The sequence below is a fragment of the Emydura macquarii genome, unplaced genomic scaffold (genome assembly GCF_026122565.2).
Source record: "Emydura macquarii macquarii isolate MOO-44397 ecotype Brisbane River unplaced genomic scaffold, CSIRO-AGI_Emac_v2 contig_1043, whole genome shotgun sequence".
NCBI lineage: Eukaryota > Metazoa > Chordata > Testudines > Chelidae > Emydura > Emydura macquarii.
This window is the reverse complement of record NW_027131180.1, coordinates 11,206,320-11,230,398: the sequence shown is the minus strand read 5'-3', so window position 1 is coordinate 11,230,398 and position 24,079 is coordinate 11,206,320. Positions and strand designations below refer to the sequence as shown.

Sequence of the window (24,079 nt, the reverse complement as noted above, 5' to 3'; positions counted from 1 at the left end):
TAATGTCAAACCTGTGGGAAAAAAGCTTCACCAGAACAACAGGTTCATGACAGTGCAATTCTGAAATCACGCTGGAAAGGAAACACTGAGAATTCTCAGCTCCGCTTTGTCCTTATAAAACATGGCAGAAGGTGATCAGTTACTGGAACCTGAAAGTCACTCATTCCACAAGCTGAAGTTATTGCCACAAGAAAAATGACTTTCAGCGCAAGAAACCTGAGCTCACAGATCGCTCAAAGAGAGCTTTCATCAGCTTTAGGACAACATTAATCCGATGATGCATGGTTTCTTTTTTTAATGGAGATAGGGTGGTTTCAAAAGCATCAAGCCTCACATTAATGTGACAAGTGGTTGTAGAGGCAGTGATTTGCATTCTACTAGTTCTTGATTGGCCAATCTAGCTTCCAGGTGAACCCATATGGAGTTTCGCTTTAAGCTTCACTCAAACACACGGGAAAAGTAGTCAAGCCGTTTTCTGTTGGCTTTTTTTTTTCCTCCCCCAAGGCAAATAAATGAGTCCACTTTGGCTGGTTCACATCACACTGCAAACTTTTTTGCTTACCATTCTAAGTCCTTCTGGCTTTGAAAAGCACAAGACAGCATGAATCACATGCCTGGCAACACCATGACTAAGCAGCTCTATGCTCTCAGGAACCAAGCTTCCAGGGAGAGGAATTTCCAGACTGGGATAGAGCAAGGTACCTTTATTCTGAGTGATCATCTGAGGCCAGGATTTTAGCATGAGGGGACCAGATTTGGCCCTCTGAAACAGAGCCAGGAACTGTATTTCTCTGGGACGCTACAGACTCATTCAGACCATTGAATTTTTATCTCCCTGAGCTTTGCCAATACTTTTGAGTGCTGAAAGGTATAGCACAAAGGCATACAGAATATCATACAGGTTTAAAACAAACATAAGGAAGTACTTCTTTGTACAACGCACAGTCAGCCTGTGGAACCCGTTGACAGGGGATACTATCAAGACCAAAAGCGTATCTGGGTTCAAAAAAGAATTAAATAAGTTAATGGAAGATAGGTAACAGCCACTGATGGACTTAAGATGGGCAGGAACATAACCCCAGGCTCTGGGTGTCTCAAACCTCTGGCTGACAGACGCTGGGATTGGATGACAGGCACTCAATAAAGTGCCCTGTTCTGTTCATTCTTTCTGAAATACCTGGCACTGGCCACTGTCTGAAGACAGTATACTGGGCTACATGGACCACTGGTCTGACCCAGTATGGCCAGTTGTATGTTTTTATGTTCCCCCTCACTAATGGGGCCAGTTAACAACAAAAAGTTCCCTCCCCACAAATCATTTTGTACAAGAAATTTTCATTCAGAGATTTTTCTTTGAAATTTGATTTTTCATGGGAAATTTCTAAATGACAACAGTTTTGTAGGAAAATCTTCCCTTTTTTTGTCAGTAACATTTTTTGACCAGCTATGTTCACTAATGGAAGGAAATGGCACCAATGCAGTAACTTTTTGGTGTCATGAGCAGACAGCCAGTAGCTCCTCGTTCAGATGACTAGCTAAGAAATCCACTTCCAGAGCCCTCAAAAGGGGAAAATCTGATCCATCACGTCCAATCCAGAGATCGCTTGTAAAGTCTACCGGCTCTTGCCCATTAACACCTCATCTCCACTATGAAACAAGGTGTATTTTTAAATGCAATAACATCATAGCGTAAACAAAGCAAGTTGTATTTTTAATACATTTTAGTGGCTTGTGATAAATTTTTGGGTTCCTCCTAACGTTTCCTTGACTGACTAGCATATTAAAACTACAATTTGCCTTAGGATATTACACTAGGATATTAACACTGACTAGCTAACATGTTAAAAATACATTTTTCCTAGTGTGGACATGGCCTAATGCTTCTCCTTAGGTATGTCTGTCTACACTGCAATTAAAAACCCGGGGCTGGCCCATGTCAGCTGGCTCAGGCTAAGGGGCTGTTTAATGTCTGTGTAGACATTTGAGCTCAAGCTGGAGCCTGGGCTCTAGGACCCTGCAGTGGGGAAAGGGCACATCTGTCTAGTAAATAAGTACCTTAGTATATGACCATGGTTAGTAGGGAGAGGGAAAAAATGGTCTGAAAATTTCTATGATTAATACTTCTATTTTTCCTTCTTCAGCTTTGCATTAGTTGTAACATTTTAAGGTTATCATGTGGTGTAGCATAAATGAAAGCAAGATTACATAATGGAACTGCATGTTCTATATAGTTACTTTCTGAAGCAGCACTTTGATTACAGGATAAAGCAAGAAGGGGAAAAACAGCAAATACAGCAGTTTTGAACAAGAAGGGGTATAATTTTAATACTAGTGATACAGCCCAGCATAAACCACATATAAAAACAGCATAACTGTATTTTTTAAGAGTTATGCTGAGACTCAGAATGCAGAATGCTAAAAAGCATATTTCTAAATAATGTTCCAGGGCTCCAGTTTCTACAATATTTCCTGCTGTGAAACATTCATCCATATTCTGCTTGATAGCACTAAGACTCCAAACACTTCCTAGATAACGCTGGTTCCTGCTCTCATGATCCTCATTGTCCTTGTTAAGTGGTAATAGATGGCAGAGACTAGCAAGCAGCCCCTGCTTGATATGAGACTAACATCTCTTCTGGGAAGAGGGGAAATAACTGCTGGCAAAAAGGCACTAAAAGATCTTGTCTACACTATAAAAAAACAGGACCCAAAGTTCTCCAGATAGCAGTGGTGAAGACTGTAATTTAAATCAGGCTTGACAAAGTGATAAAAATACCCATATATGAGCTACACTACAACACAATATTATTGAGCTGCATTCGTGGGAATCAGGAATATTTATGTATGTTTACTTGAAAATTTCCTTTCTTCATGTAACAAAGTCCACAAACATGAGGTAGTGAATCACCTCTCACAAAGCTGGGCAATATCTCTGCCTTCCCAACTTTTTCCATTGCTCCCCAGAACCATACAAAGATAGGAAGGAGAGAATGCCCATGATAAAGGTTTATGTCTTTCTGGATGAAAAGGCTATGGCTCTGTGGCCTGATTAACCTAGCACTGGACCTCTTTTGATATCTCTACCTCAGAGGTGGTCTGCTATTACATAAATCAATCCTCCACCCAGGACCAGACAGGTCCAAAACATATCCTTGGATGAATCTGTCTCCAAAACTCAGATTACAGTACACAACAGTTGAAATATAAATTTTATTTCATTTGGTTCAGCAATTTAAACAAGATCCCCATCAAGCTCCATCAAGATGGATAGCACAAGCTAATAATGGTTAAAGCAGGGGACTTGAAAGCCAAACATGACCCCTGTTCCCAGCTCTGCTACTGACTACTGGTTCTATGGTGTTGGGCATCTTATCTGCTGTAAAATGAGGATAGTATTTGATTATCTCACCAGGCCGTTTTTCAACTTAATGTTGGCTGAGTAGTATGAAGATTAAGTACTTCGGTCCTCCACTACACAATGCTACTTAAAGAATAAAATGATTAAACAGAAAAAAAAAGTTCTGTCTCATACTGAGTGTCACTTTTTAAAGCTTTCACCCACATACGGAGTAGCGTCCTACCCCCACCCTCCCCACCTGAGTTAATCTCAGAATGTTCACTTCATCAAGTGCTCACTTTAAAAGTCTTGGCTGATCATAATATACAGTGTTGACTCAGTCCACAGTTAAATCATACAGGTGTGATCACACTGTCTCAACAAAAGGCTACAGATTAAGTATTTCCACTCTGATGTTTCTGGTTTTAAATTTCATTTAATCTGAATCAGATACTTTACACTTTTAGAAAAGTGTAACATTATCTTAAACGTGATTTTACTTTTTTCAGGGTCCATTTAAGCTAAAGTGAAACTGCCACTCTAGAAAACTGCATATCTTCTTGCAAAATGACACTATGCTGTGAATCAGAGATTTAGGCACAACCAAAACAATATATAGGCAGGAGACAGAAGTTAGTATCTTTCTCAGCCTCCGTAGGGGAAGAATAAACTATATCGACCATGCTGGAACATTCAATATAAGTAGTACAGCCTGATGACTACAGCAGGAGACTGGGAATCAAAGCTCTCAATCCCAATGCTAACTTCCACTAACTATTGTGAGACTATGTGCAAGTCACAACCTGCCTGACTGAATTCACCATGAGTTAAGCATATGAGTAACTAAATATTTGACATGTGAAAGAGAATCTTGACGTAACAAGACTCAGGGACTTGTTTACGTGGTGGAGCAATGTGCACTAAGGGGGCATGATTTCTAAAACTCACTGACAGGCTGCACATTTATCAGTCTATGTCCTGCTGATGCCCACTAAAGGTTTCCTAGTGCACATTAATGTAGTGCTGTCTGAAAGAGCAATATGTTAAAGCACACTTGGGAATGTTTAGTGAAAACCAGCAGGGTCTACAAAGACCAATTAATGTGCAGGACATTAATTCCCTTTAGAAGTCACACCTACATACAGCATGTTACCACATGAGTGTAGACAAACCCTCAGTAAATTAAGACAGACTAATAAATAATAATAATAAAAAGCTTATCCTTCTGTGTCACTGCTTTAACGGATACTAAATTCTTCTAACGCAAAACCCACCCTTCCCATATTTTAAGAGTGATCCCCTTTTCCTTCAGCTGTCTACAAACATTCCCTAAGACACTGGTTCTCAACCAGGGGTACACATACCCCTGGCGGTACACAGAGGTCTTCTACGGAGCACATCAGCTCATCTATATATTTGCCTAAATTTACAAGGCTACATAAAAAGCACTGGCAAGAAATAAGTACAAACTAAAATTTCATACAGACAATGACTTGTTTATATTGCTCCATATACTATACACTCTAATGTAAGTACAATATTTATATTCCAATTGATTTATAATTAGATGGTAAAAATGAAAAAGTGAGCAATTTTTCAGCAACAGTGTGCTGTGACACATTTGTATTTTTATGTCTGATTTTGTGAGCAAGTAGTTTTTAAGTGAGGTGAAACTTGGGGGTATGCAAAACAAATCAGACTCCTAAAAAGGGTACAGTAGTCTGAAAAGGTTGAGAGTCACTGCCCTAAGATGACTAAGTAAAAATGCAATTTGGTATAAGTTAGACTTGTGAACATGGAGAACAATTAATTCTGACCAGACAGAATTATACTATTTATAATGACAGATTTATATTAAATATCAGAAGTAATGAATTGGAGAAGTTAAAGTTTCAGCAATATCAGCCTGCATTGTACCTGATGTGGTATTTTCTGTTTTTAATTACGTGTATAGTCTGATATAGTTTACGAAATCTACACCACAGAACAGGTAGGTTGTGCACTGTGGTTGTATTACAAGAACTCCAACAGTTGTATTATTTTCTAACTCTGGAGGTTTGTTGTTTCTTTTTCTTTTTTTTAAACTGCTGCATCCTTTACATCCCACTAACATAACTTGTACATTTAATATAGCTTTCTTTTTATATTGTTGTGTTTCTGAGCCACTTAAAACAAGCAGGATACGCAACGAATGATTGTTGTAGGGTCACTTGTATATTTTCTGGGACTAGATCTCACCTTTAGCAACTTTTTTCAGTGACTTCAGCTGCAGTGGTCACTGAGAAGTGGCAAGGGCTTTCAATTGAGTCTATTCAGTTGTATCTTTAAACACTGGAGGGGAAGGATCAAATAGCATTTAAGATCCTTAAACAGAGTCTTCATCACCTGTTTCCCCTGCCCTGCCCCCACACAGCAAGTTAGGTTTAAAATATGGTAACCCCTCAATTAGGGTATATTAAGTAAAGCTCTGCTGCCCTTTAGTCATACAATAAAGGTAACATTTCTTTACCCCTACACCCAAAACTTAAGTGAATTTTTAACCCAAGCCAGCCAATATTGATCACTTTGACAAAGTAGATGTGTCTATACAAATAAAGTCTGCTCAGTGAGACCTCCAGTTCCTTAATAGATGTCAGAAGAAAGCTTATTCAGACCACTGACTTAGTCACCAGGTTATACAGATGTATCGTGTTTTAAAGAGCGGGGTTGTTTCCTAGAATAATATATTCTAGAATGGCTAAAAATTTAGCTAACAGTTACTCAGTCAGTTTAGTCTTTTAATGTAAATGGGGTATTTAGCCTTGCAACTTTCATGCCAGGTTCTAGCCCAGGATGATTTTTTTCTTTTTTTACTGAGTATATAATGTATATAATACATTATCTCTAAATTTAAAGGGCATTTACCAGGAACCACTATAATTTGGAAGAATTTTAAAATTCAGCATTAAATCTTTACTCTTGTGCATATTTTCAAGCCATTAACAATATTAAAATATTGGCTATGTCAGCAATGCAAATTAGGCATTGACGACCAGTTTGTCTTCCTGTAGTATCACCTTTTCTGCATTAGATCAATTGTCCTCCAAAATTTGAGCCTCTGCAGCAATAATATTTGCCTTCTGAAAGCAAATTTGCTCCGTATTAAATGTCCATAAAATATTGCTGAACAGGAGTACAATATGAAATTACATCTTAAAAAGGATAAACCATCTGAGATTGAGAATGAATATATGCGGGTAGACCAATCCTTCCCCTCAGAAACAGCTCAATATCTGAAAAAATTCATTCTATTCCTCCTGTATTACGCCTGCTGGTTGCCAGGCAGATGTGACACGCCAAAATAGAGTCTAATTTAGTTTCCCCTTGTTTTTTCCTCACACATTCTAAATTCAAATATCCAACTTTATGCAATGTGGGTTTGGGTTTTTTGCAATCTTCAGGTTTGACTCAAACAAACAAAATGTCCTTCTGTCCTTCATGCCACAAAATTCCCATTTTTCCCTTTGCTCCTCTTTCTCCTAACCATCCAAAATAAAGTCTGTTGTGCTCTCCTATTGATTTGCAGAGGCTGGATATATTTTTATTTTATTTTATACCTATAATGAATATGTTTCTAACTGAAGCTTCATTGCCTTGGCTAAATGGCTTCCCAGGGATGTAGAATTGTCTATCATATTCAATATATTCATGTTGGGGGTTCTTCATTAGCATTTACATTCCTTATTTGTTTTTAGATGGAAGAAAAAAATTAGTTGGACTTAATAATGTTAGCTTTTAAATGGCCCTAATTAAGCTTTGAATGTTAGGTGTCACTGAAGTAAATCGTATACAGGAAGATTGAGCTCCACTTTTTTTTCTGCTATTGTTTGGCTGGAAACAGTTTTCTGTTCTTTTTCATTGTGACTTGATCTTGCTTCCCTGAATGTTTGGCATTTTGGCTTTGTTTGGTTTTTGCTGTTTTGAAAAATTTAGACTTTGCAGAAGATTATGGAACACAGAAAGAATGTGGAGTATCCCTCTGAAATTGCAAGATCTGTGAATTTTCTCTCTGGATCTGAAATTTGTTCTAACTGTTAATGTTGAAGTATTTTTTAGGGTTGGGCTGTGTGTGTTTCAATGAGGTATTTATAATGTCCTTCATGTAAACTTTCCCTACCTGACACTGCAACTTCAAGGTCTTTTCTAGATTAGGATTTGAAAGATGTTCACTAACACGTTATCCATCCATACATATTAGTTTAGATAAGGCCTACAGGTGTCAAACAGGACAAGGCAACTGTGCACAGGGATGTTACAAAGTGGGCAGGGGCTTGCACAGGATTGCTAAAAACTATCACAGATAATACTCAGCTTACTCAAGAATTTTTCAATTGCTTATCAACTTCATTTTTTATTATATCCCAACAAACAAAGCAAAGGTTCTATTCCCCAAAGAGGACTACATCCATACTAAGTTTCTGACTTCATCGGTTTTTGATGTAGCCCTATTTTCAAAAGTGCATTTAAAATTCCCTCCTGCCCTCTCTATTTATGTATGTACACAGGGAAGGGTACTCTTTTACTCTCCTGTAGCCCAAAAAGGGCTTCTCTAAGCTTCATGGTTGTTTTCAGGCAGAGATCATGTATGGAAAACACTGCTCTAACCTGAATGTATTTGACAACTATCAGTGTATGAAACTGAAGAGTTAAGTGGAAACTTCTGAAACCCTAACTCTAGTGAGTACTGACAGGTACTTGCTGTAAAACTGATTTCTAGTGTGCTAAAGGGGTACACTAGCAACCCATCTCTTTCAGTGTGCCATTGTACGTGTACCCTCCTGGAGGATTTCTGTACAGTTTTCTACCCACCTACCATTATTTGTACAGTGGTGGTGCCTAGAAGCCCCAGTCGGGAACAGTTGCCTGAAGTTTCTTTCGCATTCGATCCTAAACCATGAGCTCACATAGGCCCCCCTTTTACACACACAGAAGTGTTTAAGAGCTGTGCGGCTGTGAAGGCAGCACAGAACCAACAGGTTCACTTTCTGGCTTTAGGCAGATGTAGTTTCCCTCTTTTTTATATTGACAGCATTCCACTCTCCTCCTCCTCCTTCAGCTCCAGTACAAATGCATACATGCACCCCATCCTTTCCGTTAGCTCCATCATGGCTTCTTTGTACAGCTTCCCAGGATTCACAGCCATTTGTTGATTAAGCCCAGCACCTTACTATTCAGATGCTCTCTCTATTGCAATAGGTGTGTTCCACTCTCTTCTTTATAGAAGCTTTAAAAAAATCTCTTTAAAATTTCTGTTAGCCAGTAGCTTTCTAGAATCAAACCCACACACTGTGTAGAGTCAAAACTCATCTTTTCCCTGGGGTTTAGCTTTATTAACAACAACAAAGTTCACCTCAAACCGCTTGCCTGCATCTGGCTGCTCCTAAGGATCTTCTCTCCAGACTACTCAGTCAACACTTTAGATCCTCTCTTCTAGAGAAAGTCACCCACACCTATCTTACATCAAAGCCACAAGCCTCAGCAGGTCAGCAGAACCCATTAAGCCCATTCCCGGTATGAGCAATACCTGCTAAATAAAAACTAAACAGATGGATTAATTATTTCAATATTTATTTTTTTAGAATTTAAAAATTGCTCCGAAAAGTACAAGATGAAGCATTTGGGAAATACCTTGCAGAATACTACAAGGAGATTACAACAAAATGCACATTAATGGCATCATCCGTATTCTTTTATTACAGCTTCTATAAACCTTCTACTCTATTCCCAGAACTAAAAAAAATAGTTCCACTGTGAAATAACTAATCTGGTAAAACATGAACATGCTATACTTCCTACTTTGCCTCAGAATTCCTTTGCTACAAGATAAATGTAAGTGCTTTCTTTCCATGGCCCCAAAATTGTCACGAATGCACCCACTCACTGCTGCAAGAATCAGCCATCAAGCCATCACAGTGAAATGCAAGGTTAAAAAGGAAGAGAGATATACCCTGTAGAATGATGTAAAGGATATCTCTAATCTTGTAAGGTGCTCACATAGAATGAGCACGATGGAAATTCCTGTAGTTACATACAAATGTTCCTGCAGCATTGTGACTGACCCCTGATCACTTATAACCTCCTGTGGTGTCCAATGGGTTGTTCTCTTAAGGCTCCAGCATTCAGGCGTGCAACCCACTGAAGTCAATGGGAGTTTTTCCACTGACTTCAATGGATGCAGAACTGGGCTTCTAGGCCCTAATCCTGCAATGAGCTCTTCATGGGCAAACCTCTACACTCACAAAGAACTCCAATGAAATCAAACAGCATCCCTGCAAGATTGAGGAAACAGTTTGTACCACTGTACCTCCTTAACCAACCCTTCTACTTACTCACCCACTCATTCATTTGAATGCAAAAATCCTAAAGATACCAGAAGTCACGGTAGGTTTGCCACCCATCCAGTTTATACCCGGACAGTCCCGTTTTTGGCTTCTCTGTCGAGGTGTGTTTTAGGGTTGCCAGGTGCCCAGTTTCCAGGGATCCCCGCCTCTTACCTGCAGACAGACTCTTTAAGACCAATCCAGCAAGCAACGGGGTTGGGGAGAGAGGAGAAAGCAATGGGGGCAGGGCCTTCGGCAGGAAGAGGCAGAGAACGGGGCAGGGTCTCAGAGGTCCAGTTAATAACAATTAGAAAGGTGGCAACCCTAAGTCACGGGCATTTTTCAAAGTCAAAAGACACAGAACCCATGATGGTGGCAACAAACATCCATTCTTACCTACAGCAGAAGAAACGATAACAGAATCTAGAGATGGAGAAGACCAACAACACTAGGTAATCCAGTCACACAGCCTGCAGTCCTGCAAATGTTTAGATGACAGCAGTCTCAGAGAGTTCAACAGAACTACTCATGTGCATAAGTGAAGAGTTAGGGCCACAGAGTTTGCAAGCATTTATAATTATCCAGAGAGAAGATTTCTTGGCACACAATGTTGAAGATTTTTTTGTTGTTGAATTTAGTTTCACACAAGAGACTATGGATTAAAACTAAGAACTATGTGCATCTGAAAAGTAATTATATCTTAAGAGTACATTTGTATAAGCTTCTGAAGTTAGCCTAGGGGATCAAAAGCTGATGGGTTTTTTCACCCCTTCTCTCACCCCTCCCATATTATTTATTCATGAAGTATTGTAACATTTCGCAGGATAAAGGGAAGAGTCACAAAATTTAACTATCTTCCTCAGAAAAATACTTTAAAATACACAGAATTTCAACTGATTTATATACCAGCCTTAAGAAAAATAATTAAAAGAGTTAGGCAACTGGGAAACACTTTATAGGCAATCAGTGAACTTCAATTACTTAAAAGTGGGAACCAGTTTCCAGTTTTTGCTGAGTAACAAACAAAAAATAAAGGACTCAACACATGCAGCATTTTAAACTTACTTCTCTCTCCATGCCCTGCTACTGAAAGGTCAATGCAGTGCTGTAACTCTTGCAATTAACAGCACTTTCTTCTACCACCGAAGGGCTCTGGAGCTTGGAGTATGAGGATATGGATAAAGCTGTTTTTCCCTCATTCCATTTTTCCCCCCCAAGAGATTTTTTTAAAAGGCTCTTTTGAGTGGAAACAGGGGGTCTTTGACTTGGAGTTAGCACCTGAAATTGTTCATGTTTGTCTGTCTCTAAGTTTTACTGATAACTTTAGGCCCTATGTAAAAAAGAATTCTCAGCATTAAGGTTGACAATCCATTTTTAAATTCACTTTGTTTTGCCTCCTATTTGCTTGCCAAACAAGGCCTTTGGCTTCTGAATGGTCAGGAAAAATCTAGACTCAAGGAGTGGATTATTTCCTTGTTGAAACAGAACTAAGTAGACACAACTCAGCATATTCTTTCCTAGAATTGTTTTTGTATTATGTATAGTATAAGCAGAGCTCTTGTTATTGCTTTGACAGGAATGAAAGTTAAACAGCAAAAGTACCAGCTAAACGTACAACTGTGCTCCAGAAAGAAGCTGCGTTCAATCCTTCAGCAAACCAGCAGTCTCTTTCTCAACTATCCCAACTCCCGTACAACCTAATGTCTCTTCCCAAATAGAAATTATCTTCTAAAAGCATGGGCCTGAGCTGTCACTTATTCATCTTTGCTTCAGCTAACATCCATGTGTCACTCAGGAAAGTCACCACCATCAAACAGGTCCATGTAGGGTTGTCCAACTTCAGGAAGAGGGGAATTTGCCATTTAAAAAAAAAAGGGGGTGGTGGTGGATGGGTTTCCATTCTACTTGATGCATCCAATAAGGAATCTCTCAGGCAACAAGTGCAGTAAATGCTTGATCAATTAGTAACCAGGGTTAAGTAAGTAACAAATTGAGACTAAATATTAGACTATTAACTCCATCAATCCGTATCTTGGAACAAGATTTACTTCTGTTATTATATTCATATTTTTATCAGGCTTATATAATCATTTTCAGACCGTGAGTGGATGTTACCGGTGTGAAAGCTGCAAAGGCCAATCTGTATCTACCCCACACTATGCATGTTAACCAGTCTTCTGAGATCACTTCCCTGACAAGAAGAGGACCCTATGCATTGATGTAAGAAAGTACAAAAAAGGTAGAAAGGGAGAGCTTATGACTGAAACATCTTCAGTAGGTTTAAATTAGTCTCCATGTTTAGAGTTCAATAGTTTTTTAAGTCATTAACTAAGGATATACTAGTTTGAAACAAATATAGTATTTGTTACAAAACATGACTAGCTGAAATCAGACCCTTATCTTTTCTATATACACATGCCATCAAAAATGTTATGCTGGCATACCTCCCTTTTGCGAGGGCTATAATTAAGGTTGTATTTAATATCAGCAGTATCAAGCCAAGTTGGATAAGTACCACATAGTGAATTTAGAAAGCAAGCTCTGGGGTTATGTTTTTAAACACCAACTAAACATTTTTTTAAAAATATTTATTTAATCTGTAGAATTCCCCCTAGGCTGCACTCACAAGAAAACACCATTCTCTTTAATCATTCATGTATGTTAGCAGCTGTATGCAAGTAACTGTATGGCGCACATGTCTAAACAATGAAACACTTTAAACTAGCTGTGAAAAAGTTTCAGAGACAAAACCCAAGTTAGGTGAGGGGTTGTTGTTTCTTTGGGTTTTGGTTTGGTTTTAGCTGTAATTTCTTCAGAATTCAGATAACCGAGTACCTACCGGTCAACTCCTTTCCAGAAAGGTGGCTAATGCAGCTGACACAGAACCACCATAAAGTACTAAAATCTTAATTATAGGGGACATGAAAGCATTTTCTAAATTATTTTCTTCTTAAAAACTATCTGAAGGATATTTAAAAAACTGCAGCAGTAAGCAATAAAGAAGCAGTCTAAGAGGAAAAAAAGGGTTTGGGGAGAAAATTGTTGATTCCAATAACCCTATTAGAAATTCACAGCAAAAATGCCTAATGGCATAATAATTCAAAGGCACGCACTATTGCAACAGCCAAGTTAATTCACTATAATACACAGTTTGTGCAGCTGTACTTGAAGATGGGTCAGTATTCTATTATAAATTCCTGTTATTGGAATAAATCATACTTGCTGTTTGTCCTAGAGTTGTTTCACAGAAAGTTTAATGCATTTACAGTTTTTAGAAGCTCAAAGAGAGATCTGCTATTGTTCTGACATTAATAGGACTAAATTTTAAAGAGAGAAAATTCTATAAGTTTGTGATAGAGTACAGGACTTTAAATCGCCTGTATGATCATATGGTTTGCACCAAGCTGGACTGATTAAGTTGGAGTGATTGAAAGCACCAATTTTAATCATGAATTAAATCAGCAAGATGGAAACCTTGATATAAATTAGTTAGTGTTAATCTTGTTTTGCATTTGTACTTTTTAACTATTTTCCTAAATAAAGGTTTTATTCTCATTGGATGGTGACCATTAAAAGATGTTGATTTGCAACTAAATACCTCATTTCCACTAAATTTGGTCTTTTTGCGAACCAGGAGGATATGCTATACTTATACACATTTATTTGAGCAATTTTGTAGCTTAACTTACATTTATTCAGATTCTTCATTTTTTACATTTTTTATTTATGTTAGAAAAGAGTGAATGATGCATTATTTACTAGATGATTATTTTTTTTACTGAGGATTTGTCTCAATCTCTGCTTGGATAGAACCTAAAATTCAATCAAAATGCACCAAAACAACTTTTTAAAATGGTTTTTTGGGGTGTTTTTTTAGTTAAATGAAATGTTAGTTAAATGTGCCAGACATAAGAAAAAAAGTTTATCAAAACATATTTTGTATTTAAAACTCATTTATTAAAAGGAAGTATTATCTGTAGTTAGTGAATTAAACTGATGGTTTCTACTACCATGTTCTTCAAGATTTTAGAACTAGTAGATCTCACCCTCTTACACCTAGTTTTCATTCATAATTTGGAAGATGAAAATAAGCTTTCCTGCTTTTTCAACTCCCAATCAGTTTTTTAACTTTGAATGAACTAGTCTCTGAAGTGACCTTGTTAAATAAAATAAAATGAAAAAATAAACACGCTTTGCACCTGTAGAAGAGGCTACTACTGTCAAAATCTGGTTTAGCGCTTCAACGAACTCTAGCTCTAGGTGATTAGCCAGTGACTACCACCAGTTCAGTGGTATGACTTTTTTTTAAAACTTGGCAGCAAACATATACTGCTTAATGTCAATTTCAATTATTTTAATAAATGATAATAAGTTTAGGCTTTAACATTGACAACCTATTTCAAATAGGTTCATTTTTAAAAAATAAACCTGATTTGAAAAATCCATTTCTTTTAAAAAGAAAAAAAGGATTTATTTTTATCCATCCTGGTTTGCACAGCCTTAAAAGCTGTCCCTGCAATTCTAGCTCTCCCTAGATGGAGGAATCCTTCTCAGCAGCTGAAGGCAAAGCAAACCGAGGACTTCAGATCCACCCCACTCCCTGTTTCTGCTAATTTCTGTACTAGATGGAGCCACACAGCCACTCCCTTTCCCCACCCTCTGACCTAATTTGTTAAGAAGCTTAGGGGATGTACTCCTGCTCCATCTTATGGAAACCTGTCTCCTCCTCCTCATCAAAGAGGCTCAATCATTTTCATAGTGTGAAACATTTTCCATATTTTAATACTGAGGATTGCCTGGTAAACACCTACCCCTCGCTTTCAAGATCACTAGAGCATTTACCCACATGGAAAACTAACATGAGGAAAGTCATGTATTTTTAGCTGTCTTTAAAAGCAATTTAGCAGCTGGAAGTAAGGAGAAGCCAATCAGCCTCATGTGACTAGTTTAAGGACTTCTGCCCTACACACAACAGCAGTTTACCTGCTCAATCACCAGGCCTTAGACAAACTGTAATACTGCGATCTACTAATGCTGGGGATGAGGGAGGGTTGATTTTTACAGTAACCAATCTTAAAAATCAGTCCACTGCAAGTGCAGTATCTGTGTCTCAATTTAGAAAGTGTTTTAGTTCTATAAATGGTCAATCTAAATGTAAATCTCTCTGAAATATCTGATTCATTGAAGTTGTTGCTCTTCCATTCAACAGTCCATATTTTAAACACAGAATCCAAGATGCAAGAGTTTCCACTTTTCTATAATGTTCTTTTCAGAATGGTATCAAATGAGTCTGTTTGTTTTAACTGTTAACTCCAGGGTCACTCATTCTGCACCTTTAAAATGTAATAAGCTTTGAGCATAAGACAAAACTGTCTTCCACAGCACAGTAAACTGAATGGACCCAATTCCCCCATATTCTTAAAACTCCCTTCCACAAAGAAAGACATAGAAAGATCTTGACCAGTAATTGTTTTATTTGGGTGATGCCCAAATACACTACAAAGGTTTTGAAATGCAATCATATTAGGAACATATTTAAGACATATAATAATTTAAGACATAAATTAATAGAAAGTTTCTAATGAATAACTAGAGAATTCACTCATCTATAGAAAATCCATTTTGAATTCTAATCCAAAACCCTTTAAGTAGGAAACCAGAAAATCTCATTTCTGTGCAATCTACTTGTACAGAAACATGAAAGGAGAAAAATAAAGGTAGATAATAGTGCAGTATGGCTGCTTTTTCTGAAACAGGTGCATTCACTGTAGAATCCTGATTAGGAGAGATGTGGTTGTTGAATTTTTATTAAAACTTCCCCTCCGGACCAAAAACAGTAACCATAGGCATCCAAAATGTGCTATGAATAAGAATACATATGAGCACATAAGATTTTAATCTCTGCTTCTGGAAGTTTTCTGCCATGTTTACATATTTACAGAAAAAGAGTGGGGGAAAAAGAAGCTATCAAAACAGTTAACATGATTAAATAAAACTGATTTGGAAATGAAATGGAGATGCAGTATGAAATCAGAGTAAAATAACTCCTTTCATGAACACCCCGCAGCTCTGCTATCAAGGCAGTCTCACTCAGTGTTTCTATTAGAAACCCTGATTTTCAGGCACCTATCCCATCAATAAAACTCACTTTAGAATTAAATTTAGAAAATAATCACTCATAGTGAGAGCACTTTGGGTATTTGATGTCTTTAAAAAAAACTCTTCGAAGAGAACTTCTTTTTGAATGTTGTACTTCATATGAGTCTCAAAAAAGCTTATTGGTTTTAGCCAATTGGTTTCTGCCCTGGTCCCTTCACACCCTAATGTATAACATCCCTGCTAGTCATCTGAAGGATTCCCCACACTTATTTCCTCTTCTCTCCATTGCTCCCTTCCTCTAGGGTTTCCATTGCAACCCCCAACTGCATAGCTAGAAGAGACCAGACAGCTCAACAAAAGCCAGATGCACTGACTGCAGTTGAGTGATGCAGGATTTTCCTCATGAATTCAGCATCCTGCATCAGAGTCATCTGGGTGAGGCTTTTATTAAAATAAAAGTTTGCAAGCCATTCATTCATAACATTGGCCTATCTGCTTGTGGCAGTTAAAGAAAAATCTCAGACATACACCTTAGAAAAGCAGTTATTTTTCATAAATATTTATTAGGTTTTCAGACCCATGGACTCACAGGGGCCAGTTCTCTGATCTACACTCGCCTCCATGCTGCTCCAGTGGCATAAAGGGATGAAAATGGCACCCCAGGAAATACCCCCAACATAAGATGATTCTCTGGATGCACAAAGTTGTCCCAATGGCTCTATACCGCCCCCTCCAATATGCTGGTGAGAGAGAAGGGACGTGGCCATAACACACTATGTTCTTGTTATTTTGACAATAGGCCAACTCTGCTCTAATTTATACCAAGGGCCAAACCAAACCCCAGGTAAAGCTGATGATACCTAGGCCACATGAAGGGCAGAGCAATGGAGAATCAGGTTTTGAGATGGGTGGGCGGGGGGTCTCTCTCTTTAATAGATTGCCTGGAGTTTGTTTATTTCCCCCTTTGAAATTCAGTTCTGTCCCAACCTGGGTTTTTGAGAGAGAGAGACTAATTAAGTTGGAAGAACAGTAGATTTTTGTTTATTGTTGCATTTTTCGCTCTGTATTCTTTCTATCCTTCCCAAGAAATAAGGAAGAGGACAAACAGACAAACGCATACCCCTCATAAATGTTGGCGATTGTCAAGTTTCTAATGCCCGGAAGAGCCAAACCTTGCTGGACGCAGAGGTGCTACTAATTAGCAAATGGGAATCTAAGGACTTGTTTAGATGAGAGAAATTTGCACTGGCATTGCCCACTCTCCTTCCCTTCCCCTCCCCCCCCCCCCCCCCAGCGTAGACACATTGTAATAGTGCAAAATGGACCTTACCTGCATGACTTATGCCAAAAAGATATCTACTCAAGTAAATCACATAGCTGCAAAGCTGGGGTCTCACACCATTGAGTCTATTCTGGAGGTTTGCACCAATGTAGTTACACCTAGTTTTGGTTTTTCTTTTATTTTGGGGATTAATACAGTCTTTTTTTAAAAAAAACTCTGAGTCATCTGGATCACCGTTTTTCTTTACAAGCCAACCCAGTTGCCTGGTCTCTATCACAGGCCTGCAGATTTTTTTTAAATAGGATTAGTGCTCATAAAATGTGCTGGCTCGACAGGCTTGCAGATTTAAGTCTTCTGTTTATCCAGAGCACAGGGATAACAGACACAGTGGTTGCCATTATAATGGCAACATTTGAAAAGGTACAATGTATTCACCATAGTTTTTGCAGTTAGTCCATAATTATATAGGAAGAAAGGTATTCTGTTAGATCCCACTATGTGATAATTGCTGGAAAGAACAATTTTTTAATTTGTGACAATAGTACAAACTTCACCACCTATTTGCCTAAGCCCTGGGCAGGAGGAACTACTTGTAGGCACGAGAGGATGATTCAATCTTCTTGCCCATATAAATCACCAGGCCTTTCCATTGTGGGTGCCACCAAAATTGCCAAATGATCTTAACAATGGTGGTGGGTGTTAATATGGACACTACTATAATAGTGGATTTGCAGATTAAATTCTGGGGGGGCCTTTTGAATGAAGCATATAAATTAATTTAAGAAAGAAAAGAGATGTGCACTTTGAAAATACAGAGTATTATTTATGTACTAAAGGTTATTACTGTGAATGGACAATTTCTATTTAGAATATAGTAAGTGGAATGATGTAACACCTAGTTACTGTATTTCAATGAGACTGCATATTAGAGCTATTAAAATGGTAATACACAATAAGCTTTTATTAGTATGAAGTGACAAGCTTGTTTCAGCATATTGTGTCAATGAAGTGCAGATTAAGATCTCTAATAGTACACAGTGGGGCCATTATATTGTATCGTCACCATGTACCATTGTAGAGTGTCTTTAATTTGCAGGTCAGTGCCATGATATGCTACTCATGTTAGTGATCTGCTGAGTAAAAGATCAGATTGCTATGAAAATATCAACCCCCTAGGTTTGTTTGAAAATCTAGGGCCCCCATTACTCACTCATTATAACTCATTAATGTATCTGGGTCAGAAAGACCTGGTTGCTAGATTCTGAATTTGGTTATAAACACATGACAGATACTGTGACACAGATAGTCAGAAAATATGCCACTGGCTTTTGTTAGGAATCGAACCTGACCAAGTAGCCACTATGTTTTTAATTGTAATAAATATTTTTTAAATCATCAATTATTTTCACACAAGATGCTTGCTTTTCTGAGTAGCTGCAAGCTAAGCCAAAAACACAGACTTGAAGGAAAGAGTCAGAGAAAATCCAGAGTAAATCACAGAGAAATGCTTTTCTCTCCCCGACTCTATTATACACTCCACAATGCAAGCATGATGGCCCGCAATAGCCAACAGGTTTGCAGTTCAATGCCACCAATATTATTAGCATTGCAAGAATTATGCAGTATCAGCAGAAGAGATTTGTAACAATGATAAAAATGCAAACATGGTTGTTGAAATGCATTCTCGCTGTACTGCTTCAAGAGAAAGAGATGGGCTTCAGATAAGGCACAAACCATGGGAAAGTGCAGTGGCTTCAACTGACATGCACTGCTAGAAAAATCAACTATACAAGTGTGATTTATTCTCTACATGACATAAGCTTTCTGCAGCACACGGATAACTCCGGTGAATGAGTGCAGCAATAAAGTTGATCGTACTAAATGCACTCGGCACTTACCAAAATCTAATTTGAGGGGTGGGCAGTAGAGAGAAGATAAGTGAGCAGCCTTCAAAATACACAGAGTACCAGCCAAAAGGGGGCTGACAGCTTTCTCGTGGAAACCCATAAAGTGCTGCTGACTTTAAAATAGCGAAAGCAGCCCACCCTTGTAGCATTCCTACCGGCTCCTTCCCATCATATGTCCTATTACATTCCCCTTCCCACATGGGCTGCTCATACTTCAGAAAGGAGCTGGGGGAAGGAAGATGGAGAACCACCAGGGCTATGGTTAAACCACCCCAGTCCCCCGGTAGCGGTGCATCACACACCGAGCATCTCGTTTACAAACACCAGGTTAGTTTGTAACTGATCGATTTCATTTCTTTGGGCCACACAGGCCGCAATTCAGAAGCCCCTCGGGTAATCACCAGGGATGCCCAGCCCCCGTTGCACAGGGGCGACAAGCTAGGTTCCCACCCCTGGGTACGGTTAGCAGGAGAGGAGGGGAGGCTGCAATGAACGTGTGGGAAGCAGCGCGAGAGAGGAGGCTGCAGGAAGGCAGATGACACCTTTCCAACAGCAGGGAAATGACCGGGGGGGGGGGGTGCTCGGGAAACGCAGCCTGTTCCCTGGCCCTGCCCTGAAAAACAAGCCCCGAGAGAGGGAACATGAAGGCGCAGGGCCAGCAACGCGATCGGGGCAGCCCCACTCACTCGCTCTCGCTCCCGGCATTTCTCCCGTGGGTGAGGTTTAAACCCCCCCCACAAAAAAACCTGGGGCAAATCCGACGATGCCCCCGCTGTGCCCGCACGGGCAAGTCAATGGCACCCAAGGACGGGGAGGGAGCCCGGGGTGGCGCCGGGCGGGCACCTGACAGACGACCCCCGCAGCCGGCTCCCCGGGCGTTTGCGCAGCAGCAAAGCACACGAGCGGCGGCGGCGGCAGCTCCCGGTGCCAGGCTGGAGCCAGCCCTGCCCCTGCCCCTGCCCCTGCCCCGCGCACACCCCCCTGGCTGCGGCGCGGCACGGCACGCGGCGCCCCCGGCCCGCCGGCGGGGGTGCGCCCCGGGCAGCGGCTCCGCACTCACCCAGAAGACGAAGGAGTAGATGATGAGCAGGGTTTTCAGACACGTTATGACGGGTTTGGTCTCCATCCTCCTCGATGCCATACTACTGAGGGCCCGGCTGCTGGGGGTGCGCGGGGGAGGGAGGGAGCGGAGCGCGGGCTGGAGGAAGGGAGGAGGAGGAGGAAGGGGTGGGGGCCCTCAGCGCTCGGCTCGCTCCAGCCTGCGGCTTATCCGCGCCGCCTGCCCCGCTCGCCGCTCATTCACGGCGCCGCCCGCCCCGCCTCCTGCCCGAGCCCCAGCATTGTGGAGTCACAGCAGCAGCAGCAGCAGCAGCCGGGCGCGCTGCCTGCCCGGCCCAGCAGCTCAGCGCAGCGAAGGGGTGGGGGGAGGGAACCAAGCGCGCGCACACACCCCCGCCCCCCGCTGCCGGGCCCGCCGCCCAGTGCAGCCCGGCTCGGATGAAGCGCCGCTGTAGCCAGAGCCTGGCGTAGGCGCCAGACCCGCTGTTAACCCTTCGACTCCCCCCGGGACCGTGTCTTTGGAAACCCTCTGCCCCACCCCCGCAGGTGGTAGCCGCCTGTGGCTGGAAGACATTCTCTTCTAGCGGAACGGCGGGGACAGCTGGCGCAGCAGCCTTTCCTTGGGAAGCTCCCCTTGGTTGGGGCGATCAGACAGCAAGCGTGAAAAATCGGGGGAGGGTTGATAGGCGCCTATATAAGACAAAGCCCCAAATAGCGGGACTGTCCCTATAAAATCAGGCTGTCTGGTCATCCCCTACCCTTGCTCCATTTCCTTGTAACGGCCTGACACTCTCCTCTGGTGACAGCCCACCCTCTGCCCGAGGGTGACCTGGTGTCCCGATTGTATAGGGACAGTCCCAATATGTGGGGCTCTGTCTTATAAATGCCCATTACCTCTTCCCCCCCTGATTTTTCACATTTGCTAGCTGGTGACCCTACTCTGCCCCAGGCAAAAGAGTTGAGCAATTTTTGATAGCAAACACCATGGTAAACAAAAATGTATTTTTGCCCCTTCTAAACGATGTTTGTGTCCTTTCTGTGGACAGCTCTAGTGGTGAGATAGTTGGGGCTGGAGAGGTGAAATTTTACAAGAAAATTGCCCTTAGGAAGGAGAGGTGTTTTACAGGTGCCTGGTAAAAATTGGTTTTGATATAGCAAAGTTGCCAAGGTTTGAAAATCGCCGGGGGTGCATGCACCACTGTTTTGTAACCTCACAAGGGCTTTTTAATGACACCAGTGTTCTGAAGGAAAGACAGCTGCAGCGCATGAGCATGTATGTCAAATTACAATGTGGACCAGCACTGCCTCATACAATGCAGGAGAGCTCACATCATGTCAAGAAGCTCAGGAATTTTTCAGAAAAAAGATTACAAAGCATCCCCTCTCCTGCACGGTTGATGAGCTGCACAGTGCTTACTCGGCACAATAAATGACACCGGACTGCTTACTGCTCAGTTAATATATAGTGAATGGACAGGATTGTGTACAGCTCCCTAACGGTAGTCAACTATGATTATTTTCACTGGGCTACAGCCTAGCAGAAGCCTGAGGAGTTTAGGAACACTGTAGAAGCCACCAGCTCCTTGGGCAGTCTGAGGTGGGTCCTGAAGCACTCCACAGAGATTTGCCTTCCTTGCCAACTCTTAAGCTCCACAAATTTCCAAGGCTCCAGCTGTCTCTGCAGCTAACAGAATGCAGAAAACAGTAGCATAAATATAGCTATCTACTTCAAGGCCTTAAGACTACAGGGGTGAGTCCTGGGCCCAATAGTATTCAATATTTTCATTAATGATTTGAGTAATAGAGTGTAGAGTATGCTTATAAAATTTGTAGATGACACAAGTGAGGAGAGAATGTAAGCGCTTTGGAGGCCAAGGTTAGAATTCAAAACATCCTCAACAAATTGGAGAATTGCTCTGGATTCAACAAGATGAAATTCGATAAAGACAAGTACTAAGCACTTGGATAATCTCCAGCCAAGGCTTTTAAAGGAACTGGCATATGAAATTGAAAACCTACTAACAAGGATTTTTAATGAATCTGTAAACTTGGGCTTTGTACCCTATGACTGGAGGATTGCAAATACAGTATCTGTATTTAAGAAATGAAAAAAGGGTGATCCAGAAAACTATAGGCCCATGAGTTTGACCTCAGTTATATGCAAAGTCTTCGAACAAATTTTGAAAGAGAGTAGGTAAGGACCTAAAGAGAAATGGTACTTGGGATAAAATACAAAATGATTGTACTAATGTAGATCATGCCATGCCAACCGGAACTCTTTCTTTGAGAAGATGACTGATTTTTTTAATAAAAGAAATGCAGCAGATCTGATCTACCTGGATTTTAGTAAAGCTTTTGATACAGTTCCACATGGGAAATTATTAGTTAAATTGGAGTAGATGGGGACTAATATGAGAATCAAAAGGTGGGTAGCCAACTGGTTAAAGGGGAGACTACAATGGGTCATGCTGAAAGATAAACTGTCAGACTGGAGGAAGGTTACTAGTGGAGTTCTTCAGGGTTTGGTCTGGGGACCAATCTTATTTAACATTTTCATTAATAACCTTGGCACAAAAAGTGAGAGTGTGCTAATAAAATTTGCAGATGACGACACAAAGTTGGGAGGTATTGCCAATAACGAGGAGGACCAGAATATGATAAGGAAGATTTGGATGATCTTGAAAAGTGAAGTAATAAAAATAGGATGAAATATAATAGTGCAAAGTTCAAGGTCATGCACTTAGAGACTAACAATAAGAATTTTTGCTATGAGCTGAAGATGTATCAAGTGGAAGTGACAGAGGAGAAGAAGACTTGGGTGAATTGGTCGACCACAGGATGGCTATGAGCAGCCAATGTGATGCGATCATTGAAAAGGCTAATGCAGTCCTAGTATGCAACAAGTGAAGTATTTCCAGTAGAGAGAGAGGAAAGTGTTAGTACCATTTGTGACAAAGTGCTGAGAACCAGCAATCTAGTCACTCTAAATCCAATTAGTTCCCCTGGAGAAGAACTGATTGAGGGGAGGAGTGGCTAGTTAATAGCTCACCCTGAGCTGGGGCGAGCTAAGGAAATAATTAGCCCATTAACTGCAGGAGTAGAAAAGGAGCATAGGGAGGCAGTGCAAGGGAGGGGTAAAGATAAAGGGAGAGCTCTACATAGCAGGGTCCCTCTCCTCTCTGGCAAAAGAGGATGATTATATGACCCTGTAGATAGAATTGCTGCAGGGAACTGCAGCAGGGTGGTGGCTGAGGTAACATAAATAAAGTACACACCAATGGCTACAAACCAGAGATGTCAGAGCCATTTTTGCAGGAAGACAGGAGTGGAGGGCCATGCCCTGTCACACTATTATACAAGGCACTAGTTAAACCCCTCTGGAATACTGTGTGCAATTCTGGTCTCCCATGTTTACGAAAGAGTAATTCAAACTGGAACACATACAGAGAAGGGCGACTAGGATGATCAGCGGAATGGAAAACCTACCTTAAAAGAGGAGAATTAAGAAGCTTGGCTTGTTTAGTCAAACAAAATGAAGGCAGAGTGGAGATATGATTGTTCTCTATAAATATATCTCTATAAACACCAGAGAGGGAAAGGTGTTATTTAAGTTACGGGCCAATGATGGTCCAAGAACAAATAGATATAAACTGGCCATCAATAAGTTTAGGCTTGAAATTAGATGAAGGTTTATGATCATCAGAGGAGGGAAATTCTGGGACAGCCTTTCAAGGGTAGTAGTGGAGGCAAAAAACCTAACTTGTTTCAAGACTGAGCTTGATAAATTTATGGAGAGTATGGTATGATGAGGGTTGCCTACAGTGGCATATGGCCTATCAACGACTGCTATTAACAAATATCTCCAGTGGCTAGAGTGGATGTTAGATGTGGAAGGCTCTAAGTTACTATAGAGAATTTTTTCCCAGCTGTCTGACTTGTGGTCTGGCCCACATGCTCAGTGTCTCACTGATTACCATATTTGGGGTTGGGAAGGAATTTTGCCCCAGGTCAGTTTGGCACAGGCCCTGGGGTTTTT

General features: G+C 40.6%; 1 protein-coding gene across 1 annotated transcript in view; it reads right to left on the bottom strand.

Annotated features, from left to right (window-relative positions):
* TSPAN7 (tetraspanin 7) overlaps positions 1–20,385 on the bottom strand; it is a 156,780-nt gene extending 136,395 nt beyond the window's left edge. The window contains exon 1 of the mRNA XM_067545119.1: positions 20,045–20,385. Within this exon, the coding sequence (XP_067401220.1) occupies positions 20,045–20,125 (81 nt within the window). The 5' untranslated portion in view covers positions 20,126–20,385. The remainder of the gene's footprint in view (positions 1–20,044) is intronic.
* Between the last annotated feature and the right edge of the window lie 3,694 nt (positions 20,386–24,079).